The 19,064-nt window shown below is 39.6% G+C and overlaps 1 protein-coding gene across 3 annotated transcripts in view; it reads right to left on the minus strand.

The window, feature by feature from the left end:
- DEK (DEK proto-oncogene) overlaps positions 1-18,345 on the minus strand; it is a 28,053-nt gene extending 9,708 nt beyond the window's left edge. For 2 of the 3 annotated variants that reach the window (XM_018039022.1, XM_018039020.1), the window contains exons 1-7: positions 17,978-18,345; positions 17,439-17,598; positions 14,168-14,269; positions 13,834-13,943; positions 12,255-12,349; positions 11,237-11,357; positions 6,285-6,473 (exon numbers count right to left, since the gene is read on the minus strand). In XM_018039022.1, coding sequence (XP_017894511.1) covers positions 6,285-6,473; positions 11,237-11,357; positions 12,255-12,349; positions 13,834-13,943; positions 14,168-14,269; positions 17,439-17,589 — 768 coding nt within the window. In that variant the 5' untranslated portion in view covers positions 17,590-17,598; positions 17,978-18,345. Of the gene's footprint in view, positions 1-6,284; positions 6,474-11,236; positions 11,358-12,254; positions 12,350-13,833; positions 13,944-14,167; positions 14,270-17,438; positions 17,599-17,709; positions 17,836-17,977 lie in introns of those variants that run through there. The other variant, XM_018039021.1, reaches the window with a different exon arrangement.

The following is a 19,064-nucleotide window of genomic DNA, read 5'->3' on the forward strand; positions in this document are numbered from 1 at the left end:
AATCAAACAAAGTTAAGACTTTGAGTCTTTCAGCAAAATGTATGGAAAAAAATTAGGTGAAAAATGGAAAAAAGTAAAAAAAAAAAAGCTAGTTTCCAAATTGCGATTTACTTCTAGATTCTGGCTTGCCATTTCTGAAGATGCTGTGAGTGGTTCAATGAGAACCATCAGTATTGTAGGTGTTTCTGATGCACTAAAGGGAAACAGATAAAAGGGAAACCAACTGCTGCCAGTAATTTCAGACAGTACAATGTACTGTAATCTAATAACCATGAAGGTACAGAAGCAGGGGAATGACACAAGCACTTTTTGAAGCAGGGCAAAAAAAAAAAAAAAACCCTTGGGAGAAAGCTTACCTATCTTTTATAGGGAGCAGGGCTATTGAAGGAGGGTCTTCAAAAAAGACGCCTGTCACAGAGCCAGAATTCTGTCCTCACAGCAGAAAGGTTGTACTGGGTGAACAGATGAACAAAATAAGCATTAGCTTCTAATACACTATCCTTTTAACAACTTGGCCGAGAAAACTCGAGAACGCCAAGAGTAAAGAATGTGCAAGCCTTGCTCTAACCCACAAGAGGCCAGGAAAGCAAGTTTAACTCTAAAACAAGATTTTATTTCGGTAATTATTCACTTTTGCCTTCCAACAAAACATTCCAATAGTTTATATATTCTGTAATTCCTTTCATAATATGGGGGGGGGTTTCTTATTTTTTAAGACATAATTAAGGGCTAAGAAAGCTTTCACGTTCACCCTCCCACCACTACCAAATTCCTCAAATGGTCCAAATGTTCACCAAAACTGTAACTGCAAAATTCTCTGACTGGGTAAACACTGTATGATGGCTCACTCAACATCCCACTTTTTATCTGTCTTCCTCCGACAGATGCAGGAGAGCTAACACCTGGGTCTTTCCAGCTTCCCCTAGAGCCAGCGGTGGCCAGGTAATAGTGCTCTGGCCCATGCAATGCACATGGAGATCTCTGGTGAAAAGTATCCTTGCCAGGGGAGAAAACACTAAAAGAAAGCTTTTTGCCCTTCTCTATCTGGCACAGGGACACAATGCCTAAAGGTAAAATAATCTTCCTGAGATCATGAGGTTAAATGGCACACGTCAAGACGGGGCTCAGGAGGAGATAGTCCCTAAATTCTTAACACTTTTCTTGAGCTGCTGTCCTGGCCCAGAATTGCCTGTTTTTGGATTCCTTGTCCTGAAAGAAAAAGTAACTCCTGTTTCGGACATTAGTAGTAGGGGTTTTAAGTACAGAGCTGAAGATATTCCTGATGTATTTGGGAATCTTCAGATAAATTCAATACTCACAAAGTAAATATTCACAGTTAGTTTTATACTTTCCTAGACATAGAGTGTTTATAAAAACACTAGAAAACAAAAACTGAAGCAGCACTAAGCTAGCTCTTAAGGATCTAAAGTATTATTAGAGTTGTTTTCACTAACGTGGAAAGCACCGCTTCTCCTTTCTTTGTACTCTTCAGTGAGTTTTCTGTGCTTAGGGTGACACGTAGTGAAAGGCATGCCTGAGCATGGTTTAATCTCAGCAATCTTCTCCTAAAAATTCTATTCCAATGTGGGAATCAACTGATTTTCCTAATAAGTAATTAAACCTCTATTCTCTTTGTAAAGAAACCTCACGTACCAGTTTCTGCCTGGTTCCAAAATGCTCTCCTTCTACCACCCTGAGTAATAAGCAAATGTCCAAGAGCCAAAATGATAGAGAGGTTTACAACAGCTCTTTTATAAAGAAATTATTACCCAGTCACTCTCAGAAAGAGCATCTTGTTTGAATTAATTCAAAAGAAAAAGAGAATGAAAAATGGTTGTGAGCCCCTCACTGTCTATCACAGAAACAGAGGTACAGGTACAGAGAACCTCAAACAAAGTATTTCAGCAGTTGCTGGCTAACACGCTAAATGTGACATACTTCATATAAAAGACTAAAAAAAACAAAAAACCCTGCCAATTCTTTAAGTAGTTTTCAGTGAGTTTAATCCTGTATTTTAAAAATAATAAATTTACTTATAAATTAAGCATCCTGGTCTTTCATACAGCTAAATATGAAAAGGACCGGGTGAATAATACTCAGCCTCACTTAATTGGCTAGTGAACACTATAACTGGAACTGGATGTCTGCTTAAGACTTCTGACTTCAGCAATACGATATAAATTATACGATCCAAAGCTCTCAATTTACAGAGGAAAGAAGAAACAAACAAGTTCATTTATTTATTCCAAGAATCTAAAATAGAACAAGAAGTTAATCTTAACAGGGAAAAGTTCTATCTATGAAGGAAAAATTCATTTCAGGAAATAAAAATAAAAAATATCAACAAAGTAATATTTTTCCAATTTTACATGGAAAAATAATCTGCAAAAAAATTTCTATCTATATGCAATCCTCAAATTTCCCCATCTAACAGCAACTCTTCTGTATGGCCTCTTAGAAATAAGAGGTCTTTTCATAGTACTGAACAAAAACATCTCCATTTATGAAGTCCCTAATGAGGCTGCCACTTAACTGAGTCTTCAAAAAATAGAAGAAAAAGGGAAAACAAAGTTACTATAGAAATACTATCCTTCCTGCCAGCACTTACCTTTCAAAGGCAACTGGAGCCTTTCACAGTAACGGAATCAACAATAAAGTTTGTGAGAATGGCCCTAAATCTGAAAGTCTTTAAATGAAAAATTACTGTTTGCGAGACGGTGATTTAACTGGATAAACAAAGATTTCTCAGTCCAGATTTTACTAGTATATTTTATGAAGTCTGTCAATACCAGCCCAAGCAGAAAAACCATACAGCATGACGATACAGCTTTTATATTGTGACTGTATATTAGGTTGGTTGAAAAGTAACCGTGGTTTCAGACCATAAATTTTAAATCATTATAACTAGGCTCAAACACATCTTTATTAATCAAAATAGAAACCATTACAATCGACACATTTCTGCCAACGAGAAATAAATTTATTCTCGCAGCGTGAAAAAATCCATTTTGTGAGATTCGACGAGTTCCTGGAAAGCACGTTCTGTCTCCTGCTGGTTGTGGAAGAATCTTCCCTGCAAAAAGTTGTCGAGATGCTTGAAGAAGTTGTAGTCAGTCGGCAAGAGATCAGGTAAATATGGTAGATGAGGCAAAACTTTGTAGCCCAATTCTTTCAACTTTTGAAGTGTTAGTTAAGTGTGACATGCAGTCATGTGTTGTCGTGGAAAAGAATCGGGCCCTGTTGACCACTGCTGGCTGCAGGTGCTGCAGTTTTTGGTGCATCTCATTGATTTGCTGAGCATACTTCTCGGGTATGATTTCACCAGGATTCAGAAAGCTGTAGTGGCTCAAACGGGACCACTAAACAATGACCATGACCTTTTTTTGGTGCCTGTGTGGCTTTGGGAAGTGCTTTGGAGCTGCTTTTCGGTCCAGCCACTGAGCTGGTCTTCACCAGTTGTTGAATAAAATCAACTGTTTGTTGCACATCACAATCCGATCAAGAAAATGGTTCATTATTGTTGTGTAGAATAAGAGAGGACAACACTTCAAAAGAAAAACGTTTTTATTTTCGGTCAGATCACAAGGCACCCACTTATCAACCTTTTCCACCTTTCCAATTTGCTTCAAATGCCTAATGACCACAGCATGGTTGACGAGCTCTGCAGCAACTTCTTGTGTAGTTTTAAGAGCATCAGTTTTGACGATGGCTTTCAACTGGTCACTGTCATCTTTTGATGATTGGCCACTATGCTCCTCATCTTCAAGGCTCTGCTCTCCTTTGCAAAACTTCTTGAACCACCACTGCACTGTACTTTCATAGGCAGTTCCTGGCCCAAACATGTTGCTGATGTTGTGAGTTCTCTCTGCTGCTTTACAAACCATTTTGAACTTGAATAAAAAAATTGCTCAAATTTGCTTTATGTCTAACAATCATTTCTATAGTCTAAAATAAATATAAACAGCAAATAATAAGTCATTAGCAAAAAAAAAGTGAGATGTGCATATTAAAATGAGTAATATAACATTTAAGAATGTATTCCAAAATAAAGTACTCCAATATCAAATGGCAAAGTTCAACAATGTAAAACCGCAATTACTTTTGCACCAACCTAATTCTAAATGTCTGAAAAGCATTTTTGTGTTTTTTCCCTTTATCGATTTTCATCACTTGACCTAGATTCCTAACAAGACCCTCATTTAAGGCACTGTAGAAAGAAAAGCTCTGATTTGTAGTGGGAGAGTTCCACGTGTGATCCTTATACAACAACCAACATAGTCATGAATCAGGAGTTATCTGCATTCACCGACAGCAACTAACTCTACTCAGAACAAAGGGACAATAATCTGAAGGAAAAAATGAGTATAAAATATCCTCACTTTTAAAGTTACACCTTAGTAATGACAGAAGATTGGATTTAGAAATCTTACATATGATAAAATGTAATCTTAATAATAACAGTAATAGCAGCTAATATTTTACTTAATACTGTGCTATATACTGCTCTAAGTGCTTAATACAACCCTTGGAAGATACTACTACTATTATCCCCATTATACAGATGGGAAATTGAAATACAGAATTTGTAAGTAACTTGCCCAAAGCCAAACAGTGATGATCAGAACATAGCTGGGATTTGAACTCAGTTTCCAAAGACCATGCTCCTAACCATAGTACCTCTATGAAAAAATTAAATGTTTATATTCTAAGACAACTTTTCATGCTTTAAATCTGCCTTTGAAAAGTTTAATGAATATACATAGTAGATAATCAAAAATGTGTTGAATGAGGAAATCTATTGCAGAATTGCTACTATTACATATTCACATATAACATGTTTTCCTCCCACTTCCTTAAAATCTATTCCATAAAAACCTCAGTGCTCAAATTACTCATCTTCCTCACACCAAAAATATATTAAGATACTATTTATGAAACACCTGCTGGATCTGTACTATTCTTTTTAAAACTAGGAAGTGTTTCATACTTAGCTTTACAGAAGTCTTTATAGAATCTGACGTTAAAACACGCACGGATTTTTAAATACCCAAAGACAAACACAAAGCACAAACCTTTAAAAACATAGTTTACCACATCTTTATTCTAATAAAGTAGTTGTCAACTGAAGGCGATTTTGTCTCCAGGGGACACTTGGCAATGTCTAAAGACACTTTTGGTTTCAACTAAAGGTTGGGGGCAGGGGTGTGCTTACTAGCCTCTAGTAGGCAAACTCTATAATGCCCAAGACAGCCCTCCCTCCACACCAAAAAATCATCTCCACCCAGGTCAAGCCATGTTAATTTAACGAGGTCCCTAAGTAAAACAAGGGAGATTACCCAAACAAGTTCAGTCAGCAAACCACTATTAACAACAGGAAATCATTCCTTGTACCCACTCGTCCTCATCTACTTGGCTCAAGGTACATTTCAGGAAGAGGGTAAGCTAACCCCTTAAATGGTTCAGCAACTCTCTTTCCGAACTCTCTGGAAACTAAGTATTCTCAACATTTCATTGTTGTCCAAGTATTCTCAACATTTCATTGTTGTTAAGTTGCTAAGTCATGTGACTGTTTCGTAACCCCACGGACTGTCGTAGCCTGCCAGGCTCCTCTGTCCATGGTATTTCCCAGGTAAGAATACTGGAGTGGGTTGCTATTTCCTTCTCCAAGGGATCTTCCTGATCCAGGGATTGAACCCGTATCTCCCGCATTGGCAGGAGTATTCTTTACCACTGAGCCACCATGGACAACATTTTAAAGTCTCAACATTTAAAAAATATTCCCAAATAAAAGAAAATGGCAGGCATTCCTAAATGATACGAAATTTGCCCACCAACAAAATATACTTCAAATGCTGCCAGTTTCATTAAGTAATCCCAAAGTGAGATAAAACAGTGGTCCTTAAATCCCTTTTTTGCATAAAACAGAATAAAATAGCACAAGTCAATTAAAAAATACTGATATACTATGGAAAAATTCTCCTAAGATCTCTTTTATGGTACTGTCACACACACCCCAGCCCCGCCTTCATTTACATACTCTCATCTACAAGGTCCAGCTCAAATCCAGTCCACACCAACCTCACTCTTCCAACTCTTACACTCTGGCACAGTAATAAAACTAAAATCTCCTTAAGAAAAATAAAGGGTTTACACTTCATCATTTCTGTGTCTTTGGAATTAAAAATCACCAACATGGCATGTATGTTTTCTGATCAATCTATTATACAGACTAATATTTAACTCTCCGCATGAAAAGAAATGAGGAAAAAGCGCCAACGTGTTACCTCCTCTTCACTCTCTTTATCTTCATCCTCTGAGGACTCCTCTTTGTTTTTCTTTTCCTCTTCATCACTGCTAGATTCATCTGACAGGATTTCAGGACATTTGGTTCGCTTAGCTTTCCTGGCCATCCCAGAACTGTTCCGTTCCTTTTTGTTGCCTTTGCTAGAACTTTTTTTAGATTTTGGCAATGGCTGCGTAAAATAAAAAATACCAATGAGGTCTTAAGAGAATACCAATGAGATACTACAGTTCCAAGTCAATCACCTGTTTCTGATAACTACCTCTCAACTCAACAGCTTCTTTCCTGACACAAGCTTAGCAGCTTTACAGAGTAATACACCTCTAACTTCACGTGTCACGTTAACCTTTTTGCTTGCATTACCGATAGCTTTTCATTTTGTTTAGAACTCTCAACACCCAGGCAAGAGACTCTTCACATACTGATATAGGACTAGAAGTCTGAGTGTACACTGTGTGACATTTAAGACGTCTACTTATACTTCATCAGGACAATATTTTCAGTTAGACTCAATTTATTTCATTCCTATCAACATTAAAACTGTCACTGTCTCCCTGCTTTCCTCCAATCAACAGACTGACAGACATCATCCATAAAGGAAATAAAACCTCACTTTACACGTCCTGAATTTATGAACCATATATTTTATATTCATATTACCTAGGGGTTCTTCTACTTTCAGTAATGCCAGGATTACATTCTCACTTATGATTTTAAACACAGTAAGTGTTTAAACACAGTAAGCAGTAAGTGTTGAGTATGTTAATTATGAAACTAATTAGGAACTACAAAATAAGTGCCACTGCCATTACTTTGATATTCAATTAAATCTTGCATATTTAAAAAGCAGAGATCACATGAGGAAAATGATTTGATTATATTAACCAACAAATTTAATTTTTAAATGCTTTCTTAGGGGAGTAATTGGTAACTTCAGAAACTGAAAACCATAAAGTAACTTTGCATAAAGATTCTGAAAAAATATACACTAAGGAATTAAAATTATGCTTATCTTTTGTCTTTGTTTTTGCCTGTTATTTTCTACAATAAGCAGAAACATTAAGAAAAATTCCATAACATAATCTTAAGATACACAATTGTGTACACGTTCTCAGTAACTTTAAGTAGTATCTCTCACGAATACAGCAGAACCACAGCTCCCTTCCCTTCCGGAAACTCTCAGGCTTTGGAGTCACTGTTATCCACACCAAAATTAAGAAGTGGCTGTTTTGTGTAATGTGGCACTTTCAGGCTATCTACAACCCACGGGACAGCCTCCAACTTGCCCAACCTACCCTTCTAAAGGCAGACTGGGAAACAGTCAATCTAGGTGCCTCCAGAAACTAAGTTAGTGGACAAAGATATTTCTCAGAGAGGTTCTCCATAAATCTCGTAGGATAAACATATACAGATAATCTCATTAGGTGAACTACTGCCATTACCAGGAACCAATCCATTTTGATGAATTCTTTGATATGTGTTTAGAGAAAAGCTAACTCTGTCTAAACTCACTACTCATTAAATGAAATCCAAGATATGAATATATTTGAAAAAAGTGATCTCCCTATGTCAGCTCAGGAACCAGATGCAGGTGTTGAGAAAATAATCTGTATGTGAAATCAGTTAAGATGAGGACTGGAACGGGGAGGGGGGGTGCTGGATAAATCTGCACAAGAAAATGAAAGGATGTTTCATCATTCAAGAACCCAATCAAGAAAATTCAACTTCTAAAAATAAATGAAGAGATCTTCATTTTTTAAAACTAATAATATATAAGTGCCTTAGAGGTTCTAAAAATAGTTGAATATATTCATCGGAAACCAGTGTCAAGAGCATCCATCCCTTTGAGGAACAAAACCTAACAAACAAGATAGAAGTACAAAAGGAGAGTAAAACAATGTTAAATCAACCCTTTCAAGCACCTTTAAGACTATTCTAGAGCAGAAACGATGAATACTTAAGACTTTATAGTGTTTCCCTTAAATGATGGAAGCAGATGGTAGCATAGAAAACAGCCTGATTGATGATATTAGATTAAGGAGTAATCAACACAGAATCAGATATGAAAAATGGATATCAGAATAAGACATCATTAAAAAAAAGATAAAACAATGGTTCTCAAAGTATGGCTCATGGACCCCGGAGTTTCCTGAGACCTTCCCCAAAGCCCTAAAGGTCAGAACTATTTTCATAGTAATACCAAGAGAGTATTTATTTGCTCTTTTCACTGCCCTGACATTTGTAGTGATTGCTTAAGCAACAAGGTAGGCAAACCTACTGATACCTCATGGAGCCTGAGGCAGAAACTTGGGTTTGTAGTCATTTTACTCCTCACCACCTCATAACCAACACACACTAGTCCTTGATGTTGACTCTCAACCTAACCTCTGAGCACATCTTCAAAACATCCGTACAACAAAATGGGAGGTTCACATACAGTACTCTGGCTCCAGGAGGAAGTTCACGGATTTTCTTGACGAAAAGCATTTGTGCAACTGAGCAGTGAAAATGCCTGGGAAATACCATGGACAGAGGAGCCTGGTGGGCTGCTAGAGTTCACGGGGTTGCAAAGTTAGCTACGTTTTTCTCTGGAACATTATTTTTAAAAGGATAATTGAAAAATGATGCCTATTCAGACTTCGTATTTGAAAGACATATTCTGAAAAATGAATTTGAGTCTGTCATCTCAAAAAAAACCCCAAAACACCCCAAACCGACAACACTTGTTTCCAATGATAAATTTCAAAGTTTCAAGTGAAAATTAAATTTTGGAAAGTTCACCTCCACTATCATGGGCCTGACAGCCTCCCAGTACTTGAAGATTTTTTCCCCCCTGATAATAGTTATGTTAATGAATGTCGTTTTTTGACAGTGAAATGTGCTAACATTTGGAAGATATGCGTAATTCAGGGAATCACTATTTTCCAAATGGAGGGTACCTATCAGAAAACCACACACAGGTAAAAGATCCAAGTTTATTAGCATGATTTTAGATACTACATTACAGCTAACCTTTAAGACTCATCCCCCCCAACTATGGAGGTTTACTGCTGTATCAAAGGAGACTATCCAAAATTACTGGAAAGGCTTTTTAAAATATCCCCCCTTTTTCTAACTACATAGCTGTGTGAAGTTGGATTTTTTTTTCTTATACTTCAAGCAAAACAATACATTATTGCAACAGAAGGAAATGCAGAAGCAAATGAGAATAGATCTGTCCTAAGTCAAGACACAAACAGATCTGCAAAAACAGAATGTCATTCTTCTCATTAAAATTTTGGAAAGTATAGCTCTTTTTCAGACAAAATATTACTTTTGTTAACATGCAGTGGGCCTGTTGCTATTTTAGAATTTTTCAGTTTTAATTTAGAATACAGTGTATATCAAAATGGGCTTCCCTGGTGGCTCAGTCTCTAAGAATCTGTCTGCAACTAAGGAGACCTGAGTTCAGTCCCTGGAGTAGGAAGATCCCCTGGAGAAGGAAATGGCAACCCATTCCAGCATTCTTGCCTGGGAAATCCTATGGACAGAGGAGCCTGGTGGGCTATCATCTATGGGGTCACAAAGAGTCAGACACGATTTAGGGACTAAGTCACCATTATCCAATATCAAAATAACTCACATAAAACAAAAGCTCTAGAGGTCCTCACTAACTTTAAGAGAGTGATAGGGTCTTGAAGCTAAATACATTTGAAAACCACTGAGGAAAAATTGAATTAAACACATTCCTCAAAATTCAGGCAGCTTAGTAACTGCTTCTGGGGAAACAGTGTTCAAACTCATCTTTTAGATAAACCAATGAGAATTCCATCCCCATCACCTCTTCAATTTGTAGCTCCATGACAAAAATATCCTTAGGGATCACTGTCCAGCTAATAGCAACAGGACCAAGAGCAGGCAAAAATAAAAGTCCCAGAGTTATTTCCCAGTTTTCTAATCTTAACGCCCTTCTCTCCTCACTAATGGACTCTGAGCTCTTAGGCCTTCTAGATCTCTTCTCAATTCTTTCCCATTACGATGAGAATATATGAAAATAACTGCTACAAGACTTAAGCTGAAAAGGCAAGTTCAGATAAGTAACACTTCAATTCAGTGATGTCCTTTGCTACTGTTAAACAATTTGGGCAAATCTAATCCAGATTTGAAGCTGAAACTCTAATACTTTGGCCACCTGATGCGAAGAGCTGACTCACTGGAAAAGACTCTGATGCTGGGAAAGGCTGAAAGCAGGAGAACGGGACGACAGAGGATGAGATGGTTGGGTGGCATCACCAACTAAATGGACATGAGTTTGGGTCAACTCCGGGAGTTGGTGATGGACAGGGAGGCCTGGCGGGCTGCAGTTCATGGGGTTGCAAAGAGTCGGACTGAGTTACTGAACTGAATCCAGATTTTAGAATAATGGCAAAAACCGTAAGACCATTTCACTCCCCTGTCCAGAAACCCAACCCAAGAAACTTCAAAAAGCCAGCTTTTTTCACCCCTTTTTCATCACCTTATTCCAGTATCTATTAAATCTCTGGCTCGAGCACACTACCTTGTCTTTCTGGATCTAATTACAGGCTGTACACCCTCCCTCACCAGCCCAACACTTCCTCCTCAGCCCTATTTCTGTTCAAGTGTCTTCTAGATACATAACGGTGGATTCTTTGTATTTCTGTCCCATTTGACATTTCGGTAACAATTATCTATCTTTTTTAATCTTATATCCTTTATGCTTGATAAGGGAGAACACATCTGTATGCCTTTTCTGTTTTCTCTATCAAAATTGTTGCGTGTATGTCAACCAAAGGCAAAGTCTTTGAATGTAGAAGATATTACTGAATATTGATAGCAATGTTGCTAACTATTAACATGTTCATTAAAAAAAAAAGAGAGAAAGGAGAAGCTAAAAAGAATTGATTTGTTACTGAAATAGTAAGAATTGATCCTCACTTTGCCAGAAGGCTTTGGATGCATTAAAAAATTCAAGATCCTTTTCACCAGTTCACTATTTACACCCGATCTCTCCAAGTCAAGAACCTCGCAGATGCTCTTTAACATGGCATTTCTAAATCTGAAACAGAAAACGGAAAAAGCCAATGTGATTACATAGGAAAATTTATAAACATTCTCCACAATATAAAGATAAGAGCTAACCCAACTGGCTCAGCCACAAACATTAAGCAAGCAGCCAGTGTTTCTCTGAATCTTAGAAGCACTCCCAATAATCCTGACTGGTGCATGCACAAAACATAGCCAGGTACTATTGTAAACAGAAAACATCATTTACCATTTAAGTTTTAATTGTGGTGTAAGAAAAAACTTACTTCATTCACTAGAAAATTATGTAAAATTTTTCATTACTTAAAATTCACAAACTTGTTAATTCTTGTGGCTGGTGATTAAATACTACATTTCCCCCTGAGCATTCCTACTGACAATGTCTCAAAGAAGGTAATAGGTAATCACATTTAATACTCAAGTTTTAAACTACAGGGGCCTTAACAAAAAACTTTTAACAATGTATCATCTTATTAAAAAAGTTGTTTAAAAAGAATATATCATCTTGTCTGCATTAGGGTGGAAATTATTTCTATTAACTTGACTATCTTCAAAATAGTTTAAATGGCACTTAAAAGTGAGGGAATGGAGTGGCTGACACAGAATAGGAGTGGAAGAGTTTTTACTATATTTACATTCCCTTTGGACCTTCTGAATTTGGAGCTGTGTGAATGATTTACCTCTGTGTATCATTCTTCTAAGGAACAGAAATGTCTTTGAGCTTTCAATAATCTTGATAGCCACTATTTTTCAGAAGGCAAGTTAATAGTTTCTGATGACATGGTCTTGGAATTTAAAGCAAAGAATCAGCAGTCTACTGAAAATGTAAGGGCAGTTATACTTAAATGTTAAAAAAAAAAAAAGCTGAAGCACATTAATCTAAACATGATTATTTATAAAGATAACTTACTTTTTCAACATTTCTTCCTTCTTTTTATACTGGATACTTCCTTTTTCAAACGGAAAGCCACTGAACTGACCCACATTCTTCTTTAATGAGGACACCTGAAAACGTTTCTCCTATTATTAATGCTACTTATTACCCAGTAATGTAAACAAGAAAAATTTCAAAGCCAACATTTTTCTTTTCACATTTTCTCCACGTTACAATAGCGGTTTATTCCACATTTTAAAATTCACAATGGAAAAGTGCATTTGTTACTAAAATATTAACATTATAAAATGTTTACAAACTTAATTCTTTGAAAATACCAATTTCAATTAAAATGTATTTCATTTGGGAAATTTCCCGAGTAATTATAAAACCACAATTAAATGTTATCTGATAACACCCAGGGATATGGAAAGCTTCTACTTAAAAGACACTCTTATTCCCTGGCAGTTCAGTGGTTCTGGCTCCCCGTTCTCACTATAAAGGCCCAGGTTCATTCTCTGGTTGGGGAATAAATATTCCACAAGCCAGGCAGTGCAGCCAAAATAAATAAATAACTTAAAAAAAAAAATTCCTTCCTTAAGTAACATAAGTTACCAGTACTATTAATTTTTCAAATAAGAAAGTCAGGGATTTATTCTTTAAAAAGTAAAGAACAGAGTCCCTCCAGAAGTCAATACCATTTAGCAGTAATGGGACTTGTGTAGATCAGACTATTGTCAGGGTGGAATGAGGTAACACACATGAAAACAAAGCTTACCACTCTTCAGACAGCCAAACAATGTTAAGCTTTACTTTGCCCATGCATAGCCCAAAGCGAAGTGTCCTCAGGTGTATGGAACACTGAAGTTGTGTGTACAGTATTATGACCAGTAAATGAAACACTGATTTATTTTAACAAACTGCTGGCAAAAAATTATCCCCTGGTTTATCAGATATTTCCTCATAAGGAGACACAATATTCTGTATCGTTTATTCTGAATGGCTAGAAACATCCAAAAAATAAATTTCTTCTAACACAGTTAAAGATCACTAAATCAAAACTTTGATTTCACAATCTGAAATTTTAGTTTGGCTTAAAAACAACTATGGGCTTCCCTGATAGCTCAGTTGGTAAAGAATCCGCCTGCAATGCAGGAGACCCCAGTTCGATTCCTGGGTTGGGAAGATCTGCTGGAGAAGGGATAGGCTACCCACCCCAGTATTCCTGGGCTTCCGTTGCAGCTCAGCTGGTAAAGAATCTGCTCACAATGCGGGAGACCTGGGTTCGATCCCTGGGCTGGGAAGATCCCTTAGAGAAGGGAAAGGGTATCCGCTCCAGTATTCTGGCCTGGAGAATTCCATGGACTGTATAGTCCATGAGGTCGAAAAGAGTCGGACACGACTTAGCGACTTTCACTTAAAAACAATAATATAAAGAGCTCTGGATGTTACAATACTAATGGCTATAACTAGCTACATTGTATGGAATGGAGATTGATCTAGTTGATTTAGTTCTGGAACTAAAGTCCTTTCCAGAACTAAAATTATGTTCCTGTTGTAAAGTATTTTAACATATAAGTACACTACTAGGTAAAAAGTATAAAAAAGGTCTTACTGTTCCTGGTCTGTTGTAAAGCAGTTTATGGAGATTTCTAAGTTCATCTGTTTTCTTCTTACTCAAAAAGAAATGTATCCTTTCAATTTCACAAAGTTTCTGCCCTTTTCCTAGGGGGGAAAAAATACCATGTTAAACACCCATTATGTGTTAGAACATTTAATGAGAATTATTTTTAGAGCTTAGTTTACATATAACTTCTGCTCTCACAGGACAAATTAAATTACACCTATAATATATTAGTACTTAATAAACACTAAAAACTAAACATTGCTAACCATCATTTTGTATACTGAGGCATTTTCACTACAGAATGAAAGGAATAGAAACTTACCTTGTGCGATTGTAAATGGCTCTCTTTGTAAAGAAGAGACTTGCATCGTCAACCTCTCTACTTTCTTCTTTTCCCTCTTGCCTTCCACAATGAGGCTCTTTTCTACAAGTTAATTTAACACTTCTTAAGTAACAAAAAGCTTAAAGGATGTATTATATCAACATGTAGGAGAAAAAAAACTGTAGAAACCTAGTACCTCCTAAGTATGATTTAGAGAAGCAAATGACACAAACAGAGGTGAAAATACTTGGTAAGTTAGTATCATCACTGAAATTTTAAAAATGTAATATTTTATCGACCTGGCCAACTTAACAGAGGAACTGGTGCTTTAAAAAGAAAAAAAATCAGAAAGCAAACAAACTTTTATCTAGCTACAATTATTGCTACAGAAGTCAATTTTTGAAAAATCACCAATATGCTCATTAACCTACAATTTGATTAGACATATTCTATTTATTGGGATTCCATTTACTGTACATCAGAAAACAGCAAGTTAAAATTGAGATAAAGAATTTCAAGCGATATCCAAGGAAAGCAGTAGTTTAGTAAGCTGATAGAAGAAAGAAAAAGAAGAACAATAAGACAGAGCACCCAGGTTAGTTACTACAGCTAGGGTAAAATTCTGCAAGTTAACATTTAAGGCAATCAACTGGGATGCCATTACTTTGTAGTTCAATAAATGATATTCATAATAATGGTCATAAAACCTTGGGAAAAAAGTTTTGCAATGTTTAGTCTGGACTGCATTTTTTTAAGCTAGGTAGTATATACTTTAACACTTAAAATATTAAGCTGGATTTTCTAAAACCCATTTATTTTCTGACTGAGATAAACTCAGACAAATAAGAGGATGATACATATTGTTAGAAGGCCTTCCATTCATTCACCTGAATGCCTGTTTTGTGCAAAGCTGCACTAGGTACTAAGTGGGCATCAACAGAGGATTAAGAAATTGAGGGACTCCCCTGGTGGTCCAGTGGCTAAGACTCTTGAGTTCTCAATGCTGGGACCCTGGGTTTGATCCCTAGTTGAGGAACTAGATCCCACATGCCACAACTAAGATCATGTGCAGCCAAATAAAGAAATAAAAATAATATTAAAAAAAGAAATTGAATATTTCCTGAAAAGAGACTATATCTACTAGAGTCTAGGAGACTCAAATATACTCCAAAGAAGATAATACACTTCAAGAAAGATAAAACTGAAGTTCTGTGAGTTGATGAAAGAGTCATTGTTTTAGGATTATGGAAAAAGGATCAAAACATTGGAGCTGGCTTGAAGGACAGGCAAGATCTGCAGATGTAACGCTCAGCCCAGAAATTTAAAAAAAAAAAAAAAAAAAAGGGACTCCAGCAGGTGTGCTCTGGCCATGGCGTATATTAGCTGAAGGAAAAATGGACAGACAGCACTCTAAAGCAACTCTGAAGATCACCCCGCTTTCCTTCCCTGAATGATTTATGTCCTTTACTGGCTGTTGATTACCATCTATAAGCTAATGACTTCCCTGGTCTACCTCCAGTCCAGAGCATTCTCTTGAGCTTCATACTGTCAACTGGACAGCTCCACTTCATGTCCTACAGGCGCCAAACTCAATGCACCCAAAACAGAAATCATAATCATCTCCACTCACTCACCTTCGTGAATTCTACTTTTCAGAAAATGGTAGTATAATCTACCCAGCTGCCAACGACAGAAACCTCGAAGTCATCTTTTATGAGGCATCTCCTGCCACCTTTCCCCTCACTCCCCAAACCGCTGCCAAGTCAAGTCAGTTCCACACCTTATTTGGCACAAATTTCAGTGCCGTGTTTCTAGATGCCTCACTAGTAGTTATATTTTCAGGGCTCAGTAGGATAAAAACATCCTCCATTTAAATTGTCACACAAACTCCTCAGAGGAGGAAAAGAGAACAGTAACAAATTTAAGACAACTACAAAACTGCCTGGGCAATTTTTTTTTAAAATTTTCATGTTTAAAAAAAAACACCCACAATTTGAACTATCAATCTCCTAAGCATTACTGTACTGGTCATTTACAGTGCCTTTATTGAACACATGACTTCTATAATTTTTTCCTGACATGAAGAAATTCATCATCTCATTGGTATCCAAAAGCAAAGACTGCAGGAAAAAGTGCTGAGAAAGTCTTGGACTAGCAGTGAGATACTGCAGCCAATTTTCAGTTATTACATTATGAATAATTTAAAATTAATCCGTATTTTTCTCCTAAGCGTTTCTGTACTTAAATGCAGACATGCTTCCCCTCTTAGAGCACCTACCACTTTAGACAAACAAAAGAGCACACTGAGTAATCTCAACCCAGATTGTATTCATAAAATGCTGATTATGGACTGGTTTAGGCTTGGGAAAAAACAAAACAGTGAAACCTGGGTTTGGGACGAAAATCTCAAACCTCTTCCCAAGTTTGGCTGAGTTGTAATCAAGTATTAAATAAATCCAGATTGGGCTAATATCATCAAGGAATGCTAAGATCTCTGACACGGAGTTTTAAGTGGCTGGAAACATTTCATGAAGCTGGCATACCTCAAGACTGACCGCAGGACCACTCCTCGATTCTGTAAGGTTCTCCCCGTTTCAAGCGTCCAGTCACATAGATCACTACTGTTCTCCCTCTACACCAAAACTGAGACAACTCTGAGCTCTTTAACTTTCTTTTCACAGTTCACTGCTTTCGTACTCTATTTTAAGGAGCAACCGCTTTCACCGGTGTTTCCCCGTGAAAGTAACTCTCCCAAGCCTCTGAAACGAACGTCTGCTTAAGTTCAACAAATATACTCGAACGATTAAAATATTTCCAGGTCTAGCATTAACAACTTCTTCAATTCTTACTGTCAGAGACTTACAATTTCGAAACGCAAAGGATGTGTACTGAAGAGCAAAAGTAAAAGATGACCGTAGTACCCCAAGGCCAGCAATTAAAAAAAGCAAAAAACCAGATCTGAAACTTAGAAACTTCCTGTCAAACAGTGCAATGTTATGAACGTCTGTTGCTGGTGAAAAGTAAACTACACTCCGAAATAACAACGGAACGAGGATTTTGTTCTTTTTAAAATAGAATTCACAAAGTTATTTTCTCCGCTGCTGCTCGGAGCGCGCGCACACACAGACAAACCCCAGATAATTCCACATTCTTACTGAAAAAAAAAAAAAAATAATAATCACTCCTACTGAGCGTCTGTAAGTGCACAAAGAGCCAGAAAAAGCGTTTTCGGTACAATCCATCACTAGGAAAGACGACGTCCTGTCCCCACCTTTCTCTTCCTCCTCCTCCTCCTCCTCCTCGTCGTCGTCCTCGTCCTCCTCTTCACTTTCCTCTCTCGGGCCGGGCATGTCGGGCTCTTTTTCGGACGCGGGCTGGGCGGGGGCTGCCTCTCCCTCCGCAGCTGTGCCCGAGGAGGACATGCTGTGGACCTGCGGGCGCGGAGGACACCAAACCCCTTGGCTCGGTCTCCCCTCGCCCCCGGCCGCCCCGACCGGCCGGCCCACCCTGCGCAGCTCCAGCGAGCCGCGAAGAGCCCCGACCTCAAAGTTTGCCTCCCCGCGTATCCGGGACGACTGCGCTAACTCCCCCGGGGGGCGGCTTTTCTCTCTGGCCCCGCAGACCGTCGCGCGTGCCGAGGCGGGAAAGCGCGGGCGCCGCGCCGCCCCTCCCACCGCCCGGCCCCGCGCCGCCGGCCGCCCCGCGTCCCCTCCCCTCCCCCCGCCCCAGGCCGCCGTCCAAATGGCCGCGGAGGTGCGGGCGGGGCCCCGAGCGCCCTCTCGGCCTCCCCTCGGCCGACGCGGCCCTCACCGCGGGTCCTGGCGGCCACGGGCCTGGCGCGCGAGGGCACGAAGAGGCTCCCGGAGGCGGCGACGGGCGCCGAGGAGGACGCGCACGGGCCGCTCGCTGGCGTGACGCTCGCGCCGCGCTCTCGGCTGCCCAGAATCAACACGATTTTCAAAATGGCGGTTCGGGAAGGAAAGCGGGAATGCGGCGGCCAATCAGGGCCGCGAGCTGGGAGTTGGCGCGCGCGGGGTTGGGGGGGCGGGGCGGGCGCTCGCCTCTGAGGAAAGCCCCCCGAGCCGGGGTGGAGCCTCGAGAGGGCGCCCCGGCCGCGAGCGCAGGGGCCTCGCGCGCCCCGGCGCCGCCCCGGTGGCGTCCCGTCGCCGATCCGGCGCTCCGCCGGGAAAGCGGACAGGCCGCGTCGCGGGCGGCGGCGGCGGGCGGGAGCGGGCGCGGGGCCGGCGTGGCGGCGCTGAGCGGAAGAACGCTAGGGGGCCTGCCTGTGTATTGTCTCCGCGGCTCGTTCCCGGAAAGGAGGAGGAGCGGCCGTGGGTCCGGGAGGCGGCGGGAGGGAGGGAGGGTGAAGAAGTTTACATCCAGTTAAGTCCCTGCTACAGTTATTTCCCAAAGGTTGAGGGGAATTACTGAGTGATCTCTTTTGGGTCCCAGAGATCACGCTGGTGATGACTCCTGAATCTGCTGTTAGGAGGACCCCATCGCTTTGCAAAGTGCATCGCGAGGAAGATCCTACTGCATAGAAAGTTCGCGTCACCGGAGACAAAAAGATTTCCAGACCTGTAAATGTTAGGGGGAAGTCGTTTGTGTTCGTTATAATAGAAGAAAAAACGGAATCGCTCAGTCCAGACTCTTCTGGAGACGTCTCCGCAGAATCCTTTAAAACTTAAAAACAACAACAACACATTGCTCCCATAGCCTTGAGTTTCCCGGCCTGTAGGTCAAAACCCTCGCAATAAACTCACATTTGGCTTTGTTAAAACGGAACACTGCTCCTCCCCCACACCTTGCTCAAATGCTCCACCTTTGTGTCTGTGATTCCCATTGTTTCACATCCCCCCCACCCCGCTCCCCGCCCCCCCTCCCCCGCCTGCCCCAC

The sequence above is a fragment of the Capra hircus genome, chromosome 23 (assembly GCF_001704415.2).
Source record: "Capra hircus breed San Clemente chromosome 23, ASM170441v1, whole genome shotgun sequence".
NCBI lineage: Eukaryota > Metazoa > Chordata > Mammalia > Artiodactyla > Bovidae > Capra > Capra hircus.